Raw genomic sequence first — 22062 nt, 5'->3', positions numbered from 1 at the left:
AATTCAGCCAGTCTGCAAGCATATGCACATAATCAAACATTGATAAATATATGTATTATTATTTGAAACTAATACTAGGATGCCTTAATAAAACTTCTGAACCGAGAAACTGACAGTGAGCTAAAGACCTATCAGGTCTTTAGGATAGTTTCAGATAATATGATAGTGGGATTGCAATGTTCTAACAACAATTCTATGGTAAATCTATCATAAGACACACATTAAACCCTTACCAAGCCATCCTGTAGGAATTCTTCGATAGCAAGAGTAACTCCTTTTTCATCTCCGGTCCAGAAAATATACTCAGCCATATCAAGGGGGGAATATTGTATTCCAGTGTATGCTGAATAATGATCCATCTAAATATAGAAATACGGTATTCTTTATTTATTATAAACATTAATAAAAATACAATTTTATGCTTCGCTGAACATGAAAGTTCTCTGCTTGTTATTTTGGAAATAACAATAGAGAATAAAAACATAGAAGATCGTTTTGAATGGAGGAGATGAGTCTGATAGCTAAAAACTAATCTCTCGGATTGAAAACAAAAGCGACTGAGCATTGAGTACTCAAAGTACAATGAAAAATATGAATTGTCTATTCAATTAAACCAAACACTCAGCCAGAAAGGCTGATCCTTTTTTTTATGTAACGATATCAAAGGCTTAAATGATTTCTTCCAAGGACTTACATTATTATTTTCTTCTTGGGCAATTTCAGCATTGTAAGCTCGACGGTTCCCATTTTCAGTTATTTCTTGGGCTGGATTGGAGGCCATAGGTTGGGAAGCAGCTTCTCCAGTTGGTTGCATCAATCTTGCGGCTCCTGGAAAACTCTACAAAAAAATGCATTATGAATAGTTGAAGACATGACAGAAGAAGGCGTCGCAAAATGTATAAAATGTACTTAAATGAAGGTTTTGGGTACAGCCCTTTCACATAAAGCCAACTGCACCATGAAAAAGTAGCAGAACACTAATTTTGGGACCGAATATAGGTGTTATTTTGTCAATAATTGTACTCGTATTCAAAACTTTAAGCCCAGATATATCTATGGTTTTTGTTTTTGTCACAAAACACCTTTATCCACTCTCCTGTCTTCAATTCATACATTACTATTATATTACTTACGTGTTCAAATATTATTTTTTTAAATTACCGATGCATTTTTACTTGAAAGAAATAACTTTCTGTCAGCAGGAAGAAAAGAGAGGATATGGAAAGGAAGTTATGAAAAATGCACCGCAACATCCAGAATGGTACTTAAAGTGTAAGACTAACCATCTTACCTTCATGTAACAAAAATGACTAAGATAAAATTCGGTTGGAGTTCCGATACTATGCCCTATCCACATTTAGGTGCGGGATGGGAATGATGATGATTATTATTATTATTTAGTATGTGTATCTAACAAACTACAGAACTGTCTAGACGAATTGGGTTGAGTTAATCGGGGAAGACAAAAATGGCAGTGGGTGGGTCGCGTGGCGAGACAAGAAGTTGATAGGTGGAGTCTTCCAGAATACTAAATTAAAAAAACAAAAAAAAGGGAAAGTAGGGATGGACTGACGACATCGTTAAACTCATGAGACACGGGGAAATACCCAGCACAGAAAACATGGAAAATTTAGAAGAGGCCTATTATTCAGCTTCAGACTTCGTTGGGTTTCAGGCACAAGTTGGTATACAAATTTTTGAAAAATCATATTTGTTATAAATGCCGTCAAATTATTTTTGTTTAAAAAATAAATATATATATTTCGTGTTTTGTAAATACAAAAAAAAAATCAACTCGCAGTTTTATTTGAATTGTTGATTTGGGACAAGGTTTTAACTTTAAAAGTGCAATATCTCACAACTAGTAAAATGTAGTTACCAACTTTTGTCAGAAACCCGACGATATGTATTATTTATTTACTTTTTATAAGCTGTCTATATTCTTACTGATTGTCTCTTTTTTTTTTTTGTTTTCTAAAGCCACTTGTAGTATGTACCTAGGTATTATTAATTAGTATATTATTTGTGTATTGTTCATAAGCCGTCCGTGCAAGTTTGTACTATTATTGGTCTCTTATATTATCATTATTATAACACGTCTGGTTATATTTTAAATATATATATATATATATTAATTCAGTTCATACATAAGACACAGTACAGGCACTAGAAAAATAAAGAAATTCACTATCGTAGGTCATACGGGTTGACAAGAACTGACTTTACAGATAGAGAAACGACAGAGTTATTGTTTCTCGACACAGGGGTAACTTATGAGCCTCGGATGGCCAAAGCAAAAGAACACGTGGTCCTTGGGAGAGCCGAGCTCTCTATTAAGTAACCTGATGCCTTGCACTGTACTTAGAAGTTGGCGAAAGAGCCTAGCAGCCAGCATTCGTACTTAATTAAGTAGGTACTAGGGATCAATTACTACAATCTGTGTTAATCAAGTTATGTGTCGTACTAAAGAACTTGGTGAACCCATTAAGGTATGCGACCTGGTAGGCAGTGGCAAATCAGTATAACAATGATCGTACGGGGTGAGAATCAAGGCGTGCCCTAATACCAAAGAGTCTTAAACATGGTAAGCAGGCTGGTTAGGCTGAGGAAGCCTCAAGTAGGTGTGTTAAGCCAGAGAGTACCGAAAAAGATAGGTAAGCAGAATGACGACCCAGAATACAAAATTAAGGAGGGACAACAAATTTAGGGGTCTAGCGGGGCCCATGCCCCATGGTAAGCGGGGGTGGCAGGAGGGATCTCAGAAAGGCATCGCATTGGAATGCGAGAGTATGCAAACCAACTGCACATGTTAGAAGAGTGATCAATACACAACTATGTTGTAAGAGTAGGATAGCAATATGTTAAAAAAAATAGATTGTGATTCTGATCTGCTTTAGCGGGTGCTATATTATTTTATAATTATCTAATGATCTTTTTATTTATTTTCATGGTTAGTTAGGTAATTGGTTAAGTAAGTTCAAATGTTCTTTTAATATTGATAGCTAATACTAACTAATAATGGTGTTATTCAGTAAAAATTTCCATCTTGGGCTGAGCCATGTTAGATTGAGACTAACTAAACCCGAGGACACTCCATATATTATATTATACATATCAACATTTTATTATTATAATCAATAACCAATTAAAAATATAGTTGTGTTTTGTGTGTATTAAAGAAAAAAATCTTAGAGTATATATTTATTTAAATCTTCAATTACAAGGAATAAGTACTTTGGCGGACTTATTATAATTATAATATATTTACTAATATCTTCTAGCCAACCCAAAATCTAGATCTAAAAATCTATACATCTATGTAATATGACAAAAATTAATATGAAAAAAATGTACCTTGGAAATCGTTTTTCTTTTTGTAAATTAAACAAATTTGTTTCAATAAATAAGAAAATTAATGATAATAAATAATCAACCCATGTGTTATGAATTTTGACAATATATCAGTTTGAGACCGATTGTCTCTTAAAAATGAACTTCGAATAATTTCTTAAGTACAAAAAAAAGATTATAAAAAAAAATACCAGCATTCTTCAAATAATTCCCTTAGGTAAATACAGAATTCAAAATGCATTTTTATATCTGCGGAAATTCATTCAGGTCTGAAAGGGTTAAATATAGACACATTTTACACTTTAAAAAAAAAAAAGATTATGTGTCTCCACTTGTTTGCATTTTACACTTTGTGATATGACATTTTGGACTTATTTATTTATACATTTGTATAAACCACTTTTACTTTTAAGTTATATGTCGACCGGTTTCCCTGGTTGCATTTATTATGGTACAATAAACTCTAAAAGGTTCGGCGTTTACTACCACATCTTTGGTAGTAAACGCCCTAAGAATCTAGAAATTTTACATATTTATAAAAATGGTCTTGGTTTGGACAATTTAGAAAGATTAAAAATAAGTAAAGCCATATTAGCCAAAAACTCGCCATAATAAATAATCAATTAAATTTAGCTTTGAGTCCTCTTTTTGAAATATTCCCCTTATTCCCTTTCTCTCTCTTTTTTTCATTCTTCTGTTTCTTTCTTATAATATTTTACAATATAAATAACAAAGCGAGTCATTCTGGGTTAGTTCAAGTCCTGAATCTGAGACAATTTTAGAAATAATTAAGTATATTTATTTATATAACAATTTATCTTATGTATGTTACCTTCACACTTTCTTTTTGTCCTTCAGTGGACGTATCATGGTTCTCAGTCGGGTGCACTTCCTCTGGAACTTGTAATTCGATGGAAACTCTTTGATGCGGCGGGGAACTTCCAGATTCAGAGCGCTCGATGACTTGAGTCACCACCTTCCCATTTTCGTCAACTAAAACAACAAAAAACGAATTTGTGGTATAAAATATCAAACATTCTTTCTGTTTTAATAGAGCGATTTTAGTGTGAACAAGAATGAGTGTTTGTTACTCAATGGCTATTCTTAGATTTTAAAAAAATTATTGGAGAAAGGCCTGCCTCGTGGTGTAGTGGTTGGCGAATTTGCTTATCGTGCTTGAGGTCCTGTGTTCGATTTCTGTCAGGGTGAACTTATTTAAAATATTGATCTTCCTGTCTTATTTAATTACCGTTTTGAAAGATTTCGCCCTTTTACTGTCATCATTTGTGACTCGATTATATTTAACATGGCCATTTTAATCTTACGAAGAGACGCGGTGAAATAATTTTAACTTGGATATATATTATTTCAATATTTTGTCTCATTTACAAGGGTTTCGACCATTTTTGTGAATATAAGTAACAAGACATAGAATTAAGAATAATCCAGAAACTCAAGGTGACTCAACTACTCATAAATGAGTAGGTTTACGTTTTGACCCATTAGTTTCTTTGTAGACGTCGCTCAGTACGCAACTCTGGATTTGAATTCAACTATGCAGTGTTGTGTCCTTTTAAAGTGTAGAAATACTGCTATGATCTTAAAGAAACAGGATGCAATCACATTTCATGTGTTATTAGCAAATGAATGTGTAAAAGGACACAATACGGCATAGTTGAATTCAAATCAGGAGTTGCGTACTGAGCGACGTCTAAAATGAAACTAATTGGTCAAAACGTAAACCTACTCATTTATCAGTAGTTGAGTCGCCTTCTGTTTGATGTGCGTATGCGGTTTCTGGACTATTCTTAATTCTATGGTTTTAACAAAACAATCTTACCAATCTTCTTTATCTCATGATATTCCTGTTTCCCATTTTCGTTGGTGGCAATAGATGATACACTCTCTGAGAATACTTTGGGTTTTTCTGAAAAGACAATACGTATCTATATAATATACATTTATTCACTATTTACGGTAGGTACAAAAACACCATTTAAATACATTTCAAAAGGAGTTAAAAAGATATGTAGTATCAAAATATGGCTTAGTGTCAAAATATTTCTTCAACATTGGCCTTATTTTATTTTTTTATTTCTGGGTAAGAAGACACGTTGTAACACAGTACCTATAAGATGACTTTCTATGTCATCTTACCAAAGTGTGAATGTTTTATAAGTAAGTTTTTTATCTTATTCTTTCCTTTAAAGTTCTGATTTGGAGCACAGGGAGGCCTTACACACCAACCATTGACACCCAGATTGTAAAATGTTGTACACCTTTTGTTTTTTTAAGATGCCTTTAAAGCATCGAAAATCGGTGTAAAGAGGTCGTGAGTTCAGCAATCATATCACGGAAAATAACTAAAAAATGTAGCTGTTATTTGTAAGATTAATAAAACTGTCTAAAGCACTTTTTTGTTTCTTAAAAACCATAACAAGTGAACGGTTAGTTAAAATACATTACTGCTCCAATATTTCACTCTGTGGTGTAACATTTTTTTTCACTTTTGACAGTTTAAAAAATTGGCGGTATGACCAACCAATTTTACCTACCACAAGAACAGTTTCAAATTAAACTCCCCAGAACCCTCAAACTACCTAAAAAATATCACAATTGCCATATTATACTTTATTTTACATAGGTAAATCGTGGGTAAATCAGTGTTTAAATACATTTATTGTGCTTATAAAGTTGACACAATATAACAACCACAATACACGAAACTCAAAAAATCTTCATGTGTCTAAATTTCGCTCAACGAAGTTCGGCAAAAAGTCGGAAATTTAATAAACTGCCCGATGAACTGAAAAACGAAAAGTCGAGTAGTATACTCGTATCTCAAGATGGAGCAATTAAATATGATTTCTTTGATAATCTTTTTGATAGTAATAGTTTTTAATATAATTTCTTTAAATACAGTAGACGCTCTCTTAACCGGCCTTGACGGGGCCGACCCAGGGCCAGACAACGAAAAAGCCGGTTAAAAAGAAGGTAGTGAAAAACACGTTTAAAAAAACACTCGCAGGGAAGAAAAAAAAACTCTTTTTTTTTAAGACACTAGAAAACAGAACTTTTATTCTGTATTAGAAACTCACGCATTAAAAATTAACATTTCACAAACTGTAAAAAATATGTACAGGAAAAAGCCACACATCGCTTCAAAAGAGGTATTCCAGAAGAGGACGGTTAAAGCGGCACCGGTTACGGCTGTAGCCTGGTAAAACGAACGCAAAATTAGGAACATTTTAAAACGAATGTTTTTTTTAAATCGCGCAATAATAAAAAAAAAAAAAAACATAAATTAGATAAAAACAATATTTCTTAAAGGTATTTCTATTAAAAAATACACTTAAAAGTTTTATGTAACTACAATAAAACTAATTTTAGACCGACAGATTACGCTATTTCAAATTTAGACTAAACTCAATAAGACTAAGTATTGAACTAAAATTTGTTGTAATAATTTTAAGATAAAAAATTGAACATGGAAGTGGCTGAAGCCAAATTGTAATTTTTTGGTTTTGATAAGAAATACAAGTATTTTAAATCACATACATTTTTGTGACATTTTATTTTATTTCTACGTAAAATTATGCCTTCGGTAATACTTAATCTTTTTTTATTGAAATACTTCAGTTGTTACCTTTTTTTATAAAATTGTGTTTTTTTTTTTAAAGAAGATAATTCTGGTTGTAATATTTAATTTATAACAACATCTTATTTACGTTTTTGTGACCTTCAGACCGGCCCTTATCGTTTAAATACCTTTAAAAAATATTGTTTTTATCTAATTAATGTTTGTTTTTATTATTGTGCGATTTTTTTTAAATTTTTTATAATATTAACGTTTTACATAAAACTTTTTTGAAAATATGAATACCTCACTGGGCACAACCCGTGTCGAGGCATTCATTTACATGATTTAATGTATTATACTTATAGTGTCTAAAAAAAATAAATAAAATACATATAAAATATTACATATTCACATTTAAATCCACACAGATATATACACATATAATATATAATAGTAAGAGAAAGAAAAAAAGAAAACAACATTATATTATTAGTACAGCTCACATATTAAACAACTGTGCAGACATTAGGTCAAGTAACAAGCTACTGTCAGCTCCCGGTAGCCCAACATCCGCACAAATGCCAAATATACGAGTATATGACATATATTCATAGACACTGTGTGGATACAAATACAAAACACGAAAAGCAAAAATAATTATATATTAACAGTAATTAGTAGTATTTCTAGGTCTCAAAACATAAGTACGCGACCTAGAACAGGTGGTAATATCTTTATTCCTAAATTAAAAACAACTACTGCACAACATTATTATATGTACTTACAGAGGAATATTTTTCTTTAATGAAATGAACAAAGATAATAAAAAGTACAGTCAGGAATACAATATAATTAAGAAAGAAGTAAAAAAATACATCTCTAATTCTTTTTTATGTAACACTGTTTGAAAACATCGTTAATATCTTTTTTGTAATTTAAATATGTTATTTTAAAAATATTATTGATTAAAATAAAATAATATATTGTGAGACGTCCCTCCCCATTATGTACACAAGAATTGTTTATTTCTTTTACGTAATGGGAAACGTTAATGTAAATATATGTATTTGATTATTGTAAAAAATTGTATATAGTTGTAATATTGTATTTTAATTTGTTATTAATAATAATTTTTTTTTTTTAAAACATGTTTACTGCTTTGGTGGGGTGACCATCTCAAGACAGTTCAAGATTTAAAAAAACGTTCGTTTTAATATAACAAAATTGTATGATTTCCTAATTTTGCGTTCGTTTTACCAGACTACAGCCTTAAGAAAGCGTGTACTGTAGTGTCGTATTGGATCGTATTAACTGATATGTATTGTCACAAAAATATTATCTTTTTATGTACTGTCTCACATTCCGGGAGTACAATGTTTTTCTGAATAACTTATTCGTGTATTATATGTTTTATTAATAAAAATCATAATAATACAAAATAGCGTTTTTTCTACGAAATTAACACTAGCGTAATCAAAACATATCTTTAATATAATATGGATGAATGTAGATCTTGAATACGATAAATTTATCATTTTTACACAATGAACACAACAATTCAATAAGAATGCCGTTAATGGCTTACTTCTCCCTATTTATTTTCCTACTCCCTATTATTCTTGTGGGAAAACTAACAATAAGAAATTTTCTTCATTAGATAATGTAATGGGAACGAAGTATGTTGGGTTAGGCCAAAAGAGTTCTGGGACATAAATGTCCCTTGTGAGCTCTCGCACTAATGAATTCCAATGGAAAAATCATGTTTCTTTTGTTAGAGCCAGACAAGTTGGGAAATAACTGAAGGGACCAAAGATATCCATTCATTATTATTTGTTTCAATTCAATGAGTGGTTCTGCCACCTTTCAAGATCAATATAAAAAAAAGTGGTGTAAAAAAATAGATATATATTTTTTAATAAGTCATTCTGTTTTGTTTGTCATGTCAGTTTCCAGGTGGATGAAAAATACAGTTCTGGGTGTAAAATAGAACGAGAATCCTCGACGAGTGTTTTTGACTCAACACCTCGTAGTGCAGTGGTTGGCGCGTTCATTTACCATGCTTAAGGTCTTGGGTCTTGAGTTCGATTCCTGGGAGGGTTAACAGAAATATTTGTAAACAAGGTTGTTATCACAGAAATATTTCATTTTCGCTGATCTGGCACCTGGAATGTAAGACTGATCATCTTACCTTCCTGTAATATATTTGCTTAATTTGATTTAACAATACAGTGCCCTATGCATCACCAGGTGTGAATAAGATAGGGCGTTATGATTATGATGAATTTTTCTTGGGTTTTATAAATTTGTATTTAAATTTGTATTTTTAGGTATTATTTATTTGTCATCTCTCCGCTAATGGTGCTTTGTCCGAAATAAATTTTAATTGGGTATAATGAAAATACGGTTGGAGCAGAAACGCTGGATATTTTTTTCTACAAAAACCTTTCATGTTCGTAGAACTGCTTTTACATTTATAATATATTAATTTAAAAATGTTTTTTTACTAATCTAATATAATATTAGAAAATGGGAATGAAAAAACATTTTCAGACTAAATGAACTGTATAGTCAGTGAATAAATATATAATATCTAATTAATTTTTCTAAAACAGAGAAACTTTTACCTAAACTAGTGTTTTTGCATTTTATTTTAGTTTATATAGTCGTTATAATATTATTTATTTAGATGTTTTATGAATGCTCAGTAATAATGTAATTTAAATATTACAAAATCATTATTCTGTTTTTTTTTTTTAAATTGACAACAATGAGAGAAAATTAATGTGCTTTTATTTCACAGTATTTTTAAAGCTTTTAAAAATCTTTTTGTTTCATTTTATCTACTAACGCATTAATGTTTTTTTTTATGAAAATTTGAAAAATAAATATTCATAAGCTTTTATTGCTCCAACTAGTTCGAATGTTTGATTTGTATTTAAAGAGCAAACAATGACACTTTTATTTTAATAACACCAATAAATAAAAAATGCTTAAATGCTGAAGAACAAAAGTCACTGTGTGTATTTATGTATTTCTTTTTGTTTGTTAAAATAAGCGAGTGTCGGACATAATAACTTATGTCCCTGCTTACTTATTTATGGGGTATAATATTGAATTACAGATATATTATAAATAATGATGTAATAACTTTTATTAACATATAAATTATTAATTTTAAAATACTTGGTACACTTCCACTTATTTATTTGACCAATTAACGCTTTCACCCACTAAAGGGCATCTTCAGACTGATATGTGAAATAAGTTGAAGTGTACCAAGGATTTTTTAATTAATAACTTATGTATATGTAAATATAAGTTATTACATCATTACATTGGAATTCCGTCAAGAATTGTCAATAAATAATTTAAATAAAATATTATGGATAAATTAATATTTTAATTGAGATTTATACCTTTTTCTCCGGGTTGTTTCAGATTTTCCAATTCTTGAACTTCAGCGTCCTGTAAATAATGGTTTCATTATTAAATTAGGATTTTATGTCTAAATATTTTTTAATAAGAACTAAATCCAACAATCTTGGAAGTTTATCTACATTTTTTAGTTGGTTTATTTATTATAGGTGTACATATTTTTTATCTTTTGCTTTAATATTTTTAATAAACGCATTTTTTTTATTTGCATTTTCATAATTTCTATAATTTTTTCAATTAATTTTATTTTGTTAATGGGTTATTATTATATAATAATATACAATTACTCATATCACAATTGCTCTTATTTTCCAAACGCATTACATACAATGTTTCACAAACTGTTGTTTTTTTCACAAAAAAAAAATATTTACAGATATTTCAAAGATAATATTTTTTGTCGTTTTCAAGTAGTTGAAATAATACGGTAGAACCGAAATATTGAACAAATTAATGAATTGAAGAAATATGTATATTCAAAAGATGTAAATTAATTACTGAACCCAGCCAATTACAAGACATAAAACAAAAATCAATACCTACACTTCCATATTATTTTCTCAAAAAGCTTATCCGTCTCTGTTAAAGCAGTTTTTTCGAAGAGTTTTACCTGTAATTAACAAATTACTTGGTTTACGAAGCATATCTACGTTTTCATTTACTTTTTTTTTACGTATCAAAAGATTTTTGATATTCGGTGTATTTCGGGAAAAATAAAATAACACGTTTGGCTTCAGTACAAAAAAACATGATATAAATACACTGAATAAATAAAAATATGGTAGAAATATTTGCAATAAATACAAAGGTTTTGTTAAAACTTTATTATGAAAGTATTTTTGTTTATAAAAAAAGTGTTAAAAGAGTTTTTATAAACCTTGAATATTAACCTTTATAAAAAGGTGTTTATTCGGTCTCTGAAATATTTTATCCAGTCGAATTTTAAATCAGTTCTCATGAGTATTACATTTTAAGCTTTATTAAAGTAAATGTACTGGTTAACTAAAGATACGTTAAAACGTTGAATTATAAAAAATATTAACAAGTTATAGAAAAAATATTGTTTTTCTATTAAAAAAATATTTTTTACAGTTTTTAAATCATTGCCAACCGCAGAAAACGTAATATTCATATTTAGGTATGAGTATTTTAATAGTTCATTTTTTATCTTCATTAGTTTTGCATAATATACTTAAACGTGTTTTTGTGGTTTAAGCATAATATAAATAGTTTTGTATTAGCCTGTATACGTTTTGTAGAATTTTTAAATGACCTTTTTAAAGCTACCCTGAAAAATCTGCCGTGGCCATGCACCACAAAGAGACAAGAAGTAACTTCTTCGAGTTTCTTAATCTTAGGTTTTAGGTAAATCGAAATGTCACCTAATTTGATGAGTAAAAGGAGCTATCGGGATTCACAAACATCTTGACAATATAATCTGAGATGATGGGATGTTATTAAAATTATCTATTTCCCCAGCAAATTACAGAAAAATGCGATGCCTGCGACACTCCAGTACCTACTTTGTAATAAGGTTATACAAATATGTGTGTATATATGGTTGTACAAATACTACTTACAAAAATTACATCAACCCTACAATTTTCTTTTCGTTTTTCTATTAACATGTTATAAAGTAAAGTCATGTTTCGAGGAATATTGAATACGGTTTTTCAAAAATAAATTGAAAAAATTGAAATTGAAAATTAAAGGTCTTTCGTTCTTTCGTCCTTGTCGTTTGTTTGTACTATGTTCAATGTATCGAATATTATCCGAAGGTATTTTGTCAAGTCCATATACACAAATCACAAGGAAAAGCTTGTTTAACTAATTTCCCACCCGCATTTTCGTATAAAATAACCAAACCCAACTTATCAAGTAGGTACATAATGAAATAATTATATGAAGAGCGTTTTGCTTAAGCCTCAGTTTAATTATATTTTAGATGCTTACCAGCATAATAAATTTATTTATGAACACATTTTCAGTCATGAAAATTTTCTAAATATCTTTGTACCTTTCACGCACGGTACACGAAATTTCTGGGAAAAGTAAATTCTTGAAGTAAACAAAGCATATTAAAAGTAAGGGTAAGCTATGTAATATTTGACTTGTCTATAACATAGGACGCTGAATTGTACATTGAAATTAATTTTAACTATTACAAATATACTAATTTGCTTACCGTACATAAAACACACGGTATAAAGGGTAATTTGCATATGTACGTAACAACGTTTCTTCTACGTATCAAGTATCAAGCTGCCATCAAATATCAGCATTAATTATTTATTAGCCTCGATAAGACAATTTTGTATTAAAATAAAGACTCAATTTACTTTAAAACATTAGGAAAATATATTTTGACGAATTATGCACATATAGTATTTTCTACGTGGTTGCGCGAGGGATTGATGGAGGAATTGGGTGGTCTGTGGCTGGAGGGACGTCAGTGGGATAAAAGTCTACTCGTCCTTGGCACTTTTTTCTTTCCTGTCATTTCCTGAAATTCCCAACGATTCGTGTTCGAGAGTTATTCTTCGACCTTTCCGCGTCGTGTCAAAACGTACATAAGTGTACGCACGCGTGTTGACAGTGGTAAATAGGTTTTTCCTTTTTTTCGGCTTTTATTACCCGCACTAGTCATCAAGAGAAGATTGGGAGAGATTCGCCGCATTCCATAAACCCTTCCTGATATCTTAAAATATGGGGTTTTAATCTTTACTGTAGTCGTTTGGCCACTCCACTCTTGTCAATTTTCTTTCATTTCCGCAACCGCAAACATTTATTTCTCGCAAATACATACCAGACAAATTAACCACATAATCCCGCTCCAAAAGATTTTAGCCACCTCACTGAGGATTTTTTCTATAATTTTCTCATTCATTTTATTAAAAATATTGACAGTATATATGGTGTTTTGGATCTTGATGAAAATAATATGATCTCTCATTAAAATGAGAAATAGTCTGCCTTGGAATAAACAGCATACTACCTATATATGCATAACTGTAAAGGACATTTACCACTAGACGCCATACAAACTCATTTCAATACACAACGTCCCAACACAATATTAAATATTTAAAATGTTCAGCTCATAGATATTTGAATCACGATTTTAATCGCGAAGTTCAGTCACAATATGCGCGAATGCGAAAATTATATTTGTAGAAAATTCATTCTGGAAAAATAGTTGAAAAGTCGTTGGAAAACATTGGCTGATACTGACTCACAATATCACTAAGAAGTATTAACCTACAAAATTCCAACGAAGAATCCATAAACATGTTTTGTTATTCCAACAATAATTTTAAATATAATTGAAAGTGTTTTTACTTGAATTAAGTATAAAGAAATATTTTTTAAAAATATTAAATAATAAGAAGAAAAAAATATTCCAAGAAATGCATAAAAAAGTGCAGATATTGAGTATGAATACTAATAATTTCTGTAGTTATTTCTCAGTAAATGTTATGTTTTTACTGTCCCCATACTAGTTCTGTTGGGTATTTTTGGAAAGACACTACGTAGGTAATTGTTTAAAAATACGATTTGTAAAAAAATAACGATTAAATTAAATTAAGCTGATTAAATGAAGTATTTTACCTAAAACTGCTAAAACAATAAAATTCAAAAACATATACGCCTTTTTGTTGAAAATATTATGTAGATGGAATGAAATCAAAACGAGGGTTGACACAATTACCTGAAACCATAGTTACATTATTGCACACCTCTGTCATGACGGGATAACCTAGTTAGATGTTGTAACTTGAATAATTCAATCACCCACTGCAGCTAGCTTTATCTTGTAGGTATGTATCTATTATGTTATATAAAAAAGTGAATTGATATGCTTATGTATCTGGCTGCAACTTGAAGCAATTAATAGTTCTGATGCTATTAAACTTACATAAAATAACATGTATAACAAAGATTTTATTTCCTTGATGAAATCAAGAGATGTGAAATAACTAAAAATATATTATGCGTATTTGTTGAATGGTTATGTGTGTATTTTAATGGCATTGTAAAACATTTATGTATTAGTCACATGTTTATACGTTTTATAAAATTAATATTACATTTCATAAGAGCTGTCCATAACAAAAATGAATATCTATTTCTACAAAATTTAAGATAAAATAAAATAGAATTTCACCGATTTATGTGACTGACTGAATCGTTTTAAATGATTTTGTATTATGTTCATTACGATTCAGCAGTTCTCTAATCATTTGTAGATACTGATTTTAGATGAAAAAAAAAGAATTTCCGTTTATGTTGTTAGAAAATAAATATCATACCCTAACATACAACTTTGGCCAAAAACACTTAAAAACGTCTGTCGGTAGCGTAGCTACCATGACGTCACAAAATGGACGTGTTTGTACACTTTTCATTTTAGTTTTATTAAATAAGTAATAAAATCAATAAAAAAAATAGGTAGATTATTCAAATTTATTTCAATGTGCATTCATAAAAATTGGCACACTTTTTTCCTCCTCCTGAAAATGGGATGATTATAATCATAACCATATAAGACCACTTTTCAGTTTCGCACATTCTGAATAAAATAAAAAGCGAAAATATAATTCTTCTCTTTTATGAAAACCGCAAAAATTAATAAAACTATTTACGTTTTTACTGTACTCCTCACTCCAGTATGGCCAGTAATTCATTTGTGATCACTTTAAAAAACTTTGTTTTCAATTTTTCCTATATTTCACAGAAGGAATACAGTGTTTGTTCAAGATTGGGACCGCCGTCATGTTTTCTCTTCAAAATTGTTATTTCGCAAAAATAAAATACCAAATAAAAAGTTTTTACCTGAACTGGTGGGTGGTTACCGACAGAGTGTGAATCAATCGATCCGATCCCTCCTGAAAATAAGTGTACATTAAATACAATGTCATGAATATTAACTCGTTAAAATATACATAAAGATATACAAAAAAAGCTAAGTCTAAAACTCATTTATCCGTTGAAGTAACAAATATGTTTATAAATGTATAATTAATCAATGTACATTTAAAAACGTTTATGTTATTTAGCATAAGCGGGTTCCGAGTTGAACGTAGTTATGCAGAAAGCAGCCAGTCATAGAAAACTGAAACCGAGACATAATGGCACTTTTGTGAAAAGAGTGTTTAATCAAGTATACACAACAGCTGGAGTGTTTTTGACTTTAACAAATGATAAACAATGAATACATGAGTTTTTTTTATTACAAACAAGAATCTACTTATGTGTTTGACCAGTATTAATGATTTCTAAAGTTCCATAAATTTTTTCCAGTATTGTTGCGGTTTTATGCTAATTTAATAATGCCATTTTTGTGATCAACACCATTTTCAAGAGGCGATTAATACAGTTTTTTGTATGAAAGCAGTTTGGCTGTTTTTAATCAAACATAGACTTGACCTTACTGCACCCGATAACATCAATATCTCATTTTTTCGAAATTGTGGACTGGCTGCTTTCTGCATAACTACGTTCAGTTGATCAACTCTATTAGAAAATTCCTTTTCCTTTCCTATACCTCCTATCTCCTCATTTGCGTGTTTTTGCATTTTGTATTTTATTGCACCACAACAGATCAGGAGATCCAATTACAGTGGGGTGCTCTCACCAGGAATCGAACCTGAAACCTTCCGTGTGCGGGTCAAGTATCTTAGACATTATACCACAGAGGTTGTCATCCTCGACCTCCTTGCAGTGTGCTTTATTTCTTGTGTAATCCATTATATTTTCTCCTAAGTGTGTGTTACATTATATTTATAACAGTATGTGTATCCTATTTTTATACTAATTTGTTTATATAATATATCTGGTTTTTCTTAGTGGAAAAAGTTATATTTGTTTATTATATTTAACGAATGTAGCATTGCATATCATAAGTTTAAAAAAAACAAGCAATCATTCATCATAACATTTTATTTCGATGCCCGCTCTATAGAGTAAAATATGTTTTTATTTATTTATTTATACAAGAAAAATCACATAAGCAAAATTACAGACAAATATTATTCTTTAACACTAAGGATAAATCAAGCAAGAAAAGGAGTGCGGTATAGCGGAATACTTGAGAGGATCTATCTATAAGAGGTTCCTATGCAGGCAATGCCTGTTCTCAGGAACCGATATGTTGTGGCAAAAAAAATAAAAATATAGGGTCGTATTTGCAAAAGTGTTCACAGATATATATTTTTTTTAAATCTTTAAAAATGTTGTAAAATATATTTATAATGGATGTATATAATACGTATAAATGTAAGTTATAAGTATGTATATAATAAAATAAGTATGTATATAATATAATAAATATGTTCATAATATATAAGTATGTACATAACACATAGATACGTTAATAATATAAACAGATTATCTACATATAAAGTTTATATTTGAAGCACTAACTTTGTGGTTATTCATTATAATAAAATAAATAAAACCACTTTGTTTTTAACCACTATTTTTTTTTTTTTTTTTTTTTTCTACCGACCGGTTTTAAAGCAAACAAGCTTCTTCGTCAAGGTTTACGTAAGTAATGAATTAATTCCTATTTTATTTTTATCACGATCACTAAATACTACACGTGGACCCAATAAATCAAGTTTTTTTTGCTTATAAGGGTGGTAATTTGATATCAATATTTTCGAAGCTAGACAGGAGAGGACTAAAAAAATATAGTTTATTTGGTTATTAACTATTTTTTTCTTATTATGAAAAATTGGTGGTTAAAAACAAAGTTGTCATTAGTCATTTTACTAAATCTTGTAAATCGGTATATAAAATTTCAGTTAAATAAATAATAGTTTCTTTCTAAGATAGAATAAATGACTAAGTCTTCGCAGAAATTTACAGGGTTTAACCCTCAAATTATTTTATCAATTCAATTGGTATCTCAACAGAGATGGAGGATTCTTTTTAGTATGCCCTTATCAAAAAGATTCTCTATCTCTGTTGAGATGTATGTGAGCATTTTATTTGTTATTATTTCATTTGAAAAATGGGTTCATTCACATCATCATAAAGTGCTTTGAACCCAGCGAATGAGAAGATTCGTTGATCACGTGCGCATTAATTCTCAATTGATTACCCAATAAAATCATGCTTCGTTGAACTTACGTTCAAGAAAATTATGGAATATTTTTTACAATATCATCATTAATTTTTACACAAACTCGATTTGTCACATGAAAATCTATTGGCCAAAAAAAATGGAAAAAAATATCTTTAAATAATAACATGTTTTTGCCTTTCATTAAGGTTTTAATTTTTAATATAATATACTTTTACTTCACCAATTTTTTATCATGAACTAAAAAATTTTTTTGTTACGAGCTTATTATAGGTTAACCGGATAAAAATATTGAATAATATATATTTTTTATTAAAAAAGGTTTTTACACGCATTTTTATTTACGCCCTGGAGCTTTAATTTAATTTGCTTTTGCGCATATTTTTATTAATAAATAAATATTCATATAACATATTTCGCCTCCTCTTCAACGGAGTAAGATGTTCGTATTTAGAAAATAAGTTATTTTTTCAGCTTTTAAACACAAAGATTTCTAAATGTTTTCATATAGAAAATCGGGAGTGTTGTAAAGTTGAAGAAAGTGTTGACCTCACTCTTTTATGAGATTGGTCGTGGGAAGTCAGAGAGGTTGATGCATGCCGCGGATTGGAGATTCTAACTGGATGTTGAACATAAAGTATAAAAATATCAAATAATGAAAACAAAACAAAAGGCAATCATAAAGTTTCCTTTATATTATTTATTATTATTTTATTTTATTTGGGAAATCAACAGTTCTGCATACACATTTATAGTAAACAAACAGATAACAGATTTCCACAAAGTATACTAAGTTAGTAAAGAAAATATATTACATATTAAATAAATACATATAAGTTTTCATTTATAAAAATTTTATTTTCATGTACTCGTAAACATTTTTCAATAATCAAAGTTTTTTTTTTTTTAAGAACAGTAAGTTATTGTAAATTGGGAGGGATTAGGACAAGAATGCTTGAAGAGAGGATAAGGAGGGAAAGGGAGATGTACATTTTTATTATTATAATGTCTACTGAGTCACATCATGCATTTTTAGTTTAAATTGTTAATTATTGATTGACTAAAGAAATTAACTTATAAATTATTATCATTTATTAAAAAGTAATTATCTATTTTGGATCAGAATGTGTACCCTTATAAGCTGGACAAAGTGTTTATCAAAAAAATGTAAATACAATCAAATATATAAATAAACAAAATATTCTATTAACTTTTTTAGTCCGTTTCTATTGATAAAACATGTGTTTTGAAATAGCCTTTTGAAGGTTTAATCAAGTTCTTGTTTATCGTCAACAAAGTCTTAACTCTGATAATATTATTCGTAATCAAATTTGATTTCTAAATTTGATGTTTTAATATTAAATTTCTCTTGTGTTTGCGGTTGCATATTTACTTCATTTATTGGCATATTCTATTCTAATTACACAACACAGGTATGTCCTGAAGAACATGAACTTATGAAGTTGGAACAAAGTATTTTTATTTGAAAAATAGAAATACATAGACAATTCGTTATTATTATTCGTGGGATTTTAGTTTTAATAAAAATTTAACGAATGATTTTTTTTTTAAATTGTAAAAATGTACAATTATGCTATTAAATAAATAAATAAATAAATAATAAAATAAATAATAAAATAAATAGAAATACTTAACTAAAAGTAATAAAATTATGAAACAAAATTCTTTAAGTAACGAGTATTGTTTCATTATTTGTGACAACCAATTACCCACTGCATAATAAATGTAAACAACGAATGTCTCGAACAAGTAGAAGAATTTGTGTATCTGGGAAACAGGTTTTCAAGAGATGGAGGAGTAGAAAAATATGCTGAAAGGAGAGTGAATGCGGGCAACAAAATGAACGGAGCACTAAGCACAGTAATTGCTAATGAAAATATGTCAATCGAAGCTAAACTGGCAGTGCACAGCGGAGTTTTAGTCCCAACACTTATTTATGGAAATGAAACATGGAACTGGCAGATGAAGGATGAAAGCCGAGCGAACGCGGTCAAAATGCGATCTCTTAGACGAATGTGTGGGAAATCAATATATGACAGGGTTACGAATGATGAAATCAGGCGACAGTGTAAATCTGAGTTAGGTATAATTGATAAGATTAAAAAATAGACTCTGAGATGGTTTGATCGTGTAGAATGAACTGTTGACGAAAGAATGGTTAAACAAGTATATATGGCGAAAATGAACGGTAACGTGAGACGGGGACGACCACGGAAGACGTAGCATGATCAGATAAACCTAAATATTTAGTCCGGGCATATCAAGTGCAGGCAGAACCGACGGGTATTTTTGACAAGACGTATGAATGTAGAAAAAGCTAAAAAATGTATGCCAGGATGGACGTGTGTGTCGGTCTATTCTCTCTGCCTACCCGGGTGGGGAAATGGCGTGATGGTAGTAGTAGAGTTGTTTACGTTTTAACGGGATGTATTTTGTATACTGGATATTGCATACAAAAGAATGATAAATATACGGAAAGTATTGAAGCTTGTTGCCTGACCCATATACCCATTGAATACGAATAAATCGTAATGTATATTATATTTCTGCATATGATTCACCCATATCCCACTGTGTAGTTCAGATGAATATAATGGAATTATAACTCGGAAAACCTGCATATTTGACCAGATATACAAGAACGCGAAATGCACTTTAGACATATTGAATGACTAAACAGCATTGTGTTCCCGAATTTAACTTGAATTTTATAGAAAAATTCGTGGTCTTTAAAATTTCTCATTAATGATATAAAAACAATAACAGTAAAATAATTATTACAAAACAGTAATGCATTTTTTTTCATTTACATATTTTGAAGAATCAATTAAATAGTTTTTTTTTTGTATTTTTCACCAAATAATCTATTCTTATGTTGTACTGAAAACCTTCAGTTTATATTATTAAGTTATTATCATTTATCTATAATGGACATACTTTGAAATATGTATTTTTTGTATTATACAGTAAAACTACAATTACTCAAATTAATGAGTGCCGGACGTTATACTGAAATTCGTATAATTGGATTAACTATCAACTTAGGACAATGTTTTGAAAATGCAAAATTTACTCCAAGATGACTTTTTTTTGTTTTAAAAATAATTAATGACGACTGAAAAAAAATTTTCAGCCAAAACCAAATTCCTGATATTGTTCTAGTTTTGGCCGAACCCAAAACCGAAACTTTGGTTGGTCACTACAAATAATAATAATATGGAAAATCACATAACTAGTGCTTCGAATATTCACTTGAATATTTTATTGTTTCGATTCAAATAATTAAAAAGCATCAACGGTGAATTTGATTTTACAGTGTATTGACATATCAATAATTGTAGTATTATGCTATCTGAAGAGTTGTTTACTATCCTTTTTCAAAACAGTTATTGACGCGAGAATAACGTTCAGAAATTAAATCTAATAAGACTATGAAACGAGGTAATAGATGAAAAAGGAAATCTTGAATTGCAAATTTTCCGTACAATTTATCTCACCACATTTAAGTACTGGAGTTTTCTAAGCATTTCAATCCACTTGAACTTCTAATTAAAGAATACGACTAACAGACCAAATGGAAAGAGATAATCAAAACTATTTTAGGAAACGTTAATGTAAATATATGTATTTAATTAATGTAAAAATTGTATTTAGTAGTAATACTGTATTTAAATTTGTTATCTGAAAAAAAAATAATGTCAATGAAAAATTATTCTTTTGTTTCACACCTTATTGTTCCTAAAATAGGGAACTTATTTTTAGATTATTGCGAATAACGAGGAATTAAATAAATTTAATATGTAAAGGTACTTAAATTAGCCAAACTGAGTCATGTTTTGCACTATTTTAATATCGTGAAATTATCAACTCTTAAAAAATTGTGGTAAAAAAATCATTTGCCCGCGGTGATGTAACATCGCGTTACCTACGGCAAAAGACGGAATTTTCTGAAGTTCAGACATTTGAATAAAAAACAAAGAGACACACTGTTTAATAATTCCTTTTCCATAATTTATGATAATTAAGCCCTTATATACCAAAATTAATTAAAATCATAAATACGCCGGTCATCCTTGCGTGCACCCCTGCTCACTGCCAATAACCTACTTAATATTTTTTACACAAACACTGGCCACAGAATAGTCCCTCTTGTTATAAGTTCTAGCTTTGGGCTCTCTCTTATACAGATTTATTGCTGTATTGGCGTCACATTCATTCTTCGTATAGCAAGGATAAATATTTTTTGTTTTAAAATCCTGCGTATTTATAATTTTAGTTTCCAAATATGACGTGAAAATGTTTATTTAAATATTTTTTTCATTAAAAACACTTTTTAGTATTTTTTGTAAAATGTAAATTGGGCCTAGATTGTAACCGTCCGTAGGCTCCGTAGCTGCAAGACATGTTTTTATCTAGCTCCTACCTACTTTTACAATATAAAATAATCTATTGAAAACGGGGAAATTAAATCTCACCGCCTATGCGCTCTGTAGCTGCAGGACGTGTTGGGATGTTTTTGTACAACACCCTTGAGGTGTTTTTTCACAAAAGTGGCGCAATAAAAACGATCCGGAATCAAAAATAAACT

At 29.6% G+C, this 22062-nt stretch overlaps 1 protein-coding gene across 2 annotated transcripts in view; it reads right to left on the bottom strand.

The window, feature by feature from the left end:
• LOC148277032 (uncharacterized) overlaps positions 1-22062 on the bottom strand; it is a 55020-nt gene that overhangs the window by 9086 nt on the left and 23872 nt on the right. For both annotated transcript variants that reach the window (XM_088233424.1, XM_088233425.1), the window contains exons 2-7: positions 15200-15252; positions 10348-10396; positions 5192-5278; positions 4184-4344; positions 695-838; positions 234-359 (exon numbers count right to left, since the gene is read on the bottom strand). In XM_088233424.1, coding sequence (XP_088089550.1) covers positions 234-359; positions 695-838; positions 4184-4344; positions 5192-5278; positions 10348-10396; positions 15200-15252 — 620 coding nt within the window. The remainder of the gene's footprint in view (positions 1-233; positions 360-694; positions 839-4183; positions 4345-5191; positions 5279-10347; positions 10397-15199; positions 15253-22062) is intronic.

This window comes from Micrasema longulum, unplaced genomic scaffold (assembly GCF_059751315.1).
Source record: "Micrasema longulum isolate JH-2025_06_02 unplaced genomic scaffold, ASM5975131v1 h1tg001100l, whole genome shotgun sequence".
NCBI classification, from domain to species: domain Eukaryota; kingdom Metazoa; phylum Arthropoda; class Insecta; order Trichoptera; family Brachycentridae; genus Micrasema; species Micrasema longulum.
The sequence above is the reverse complement of the archived record's forward strand: the minus strand, read 5'-3'. Positions and strand labels throughout refer to the sequence as shown.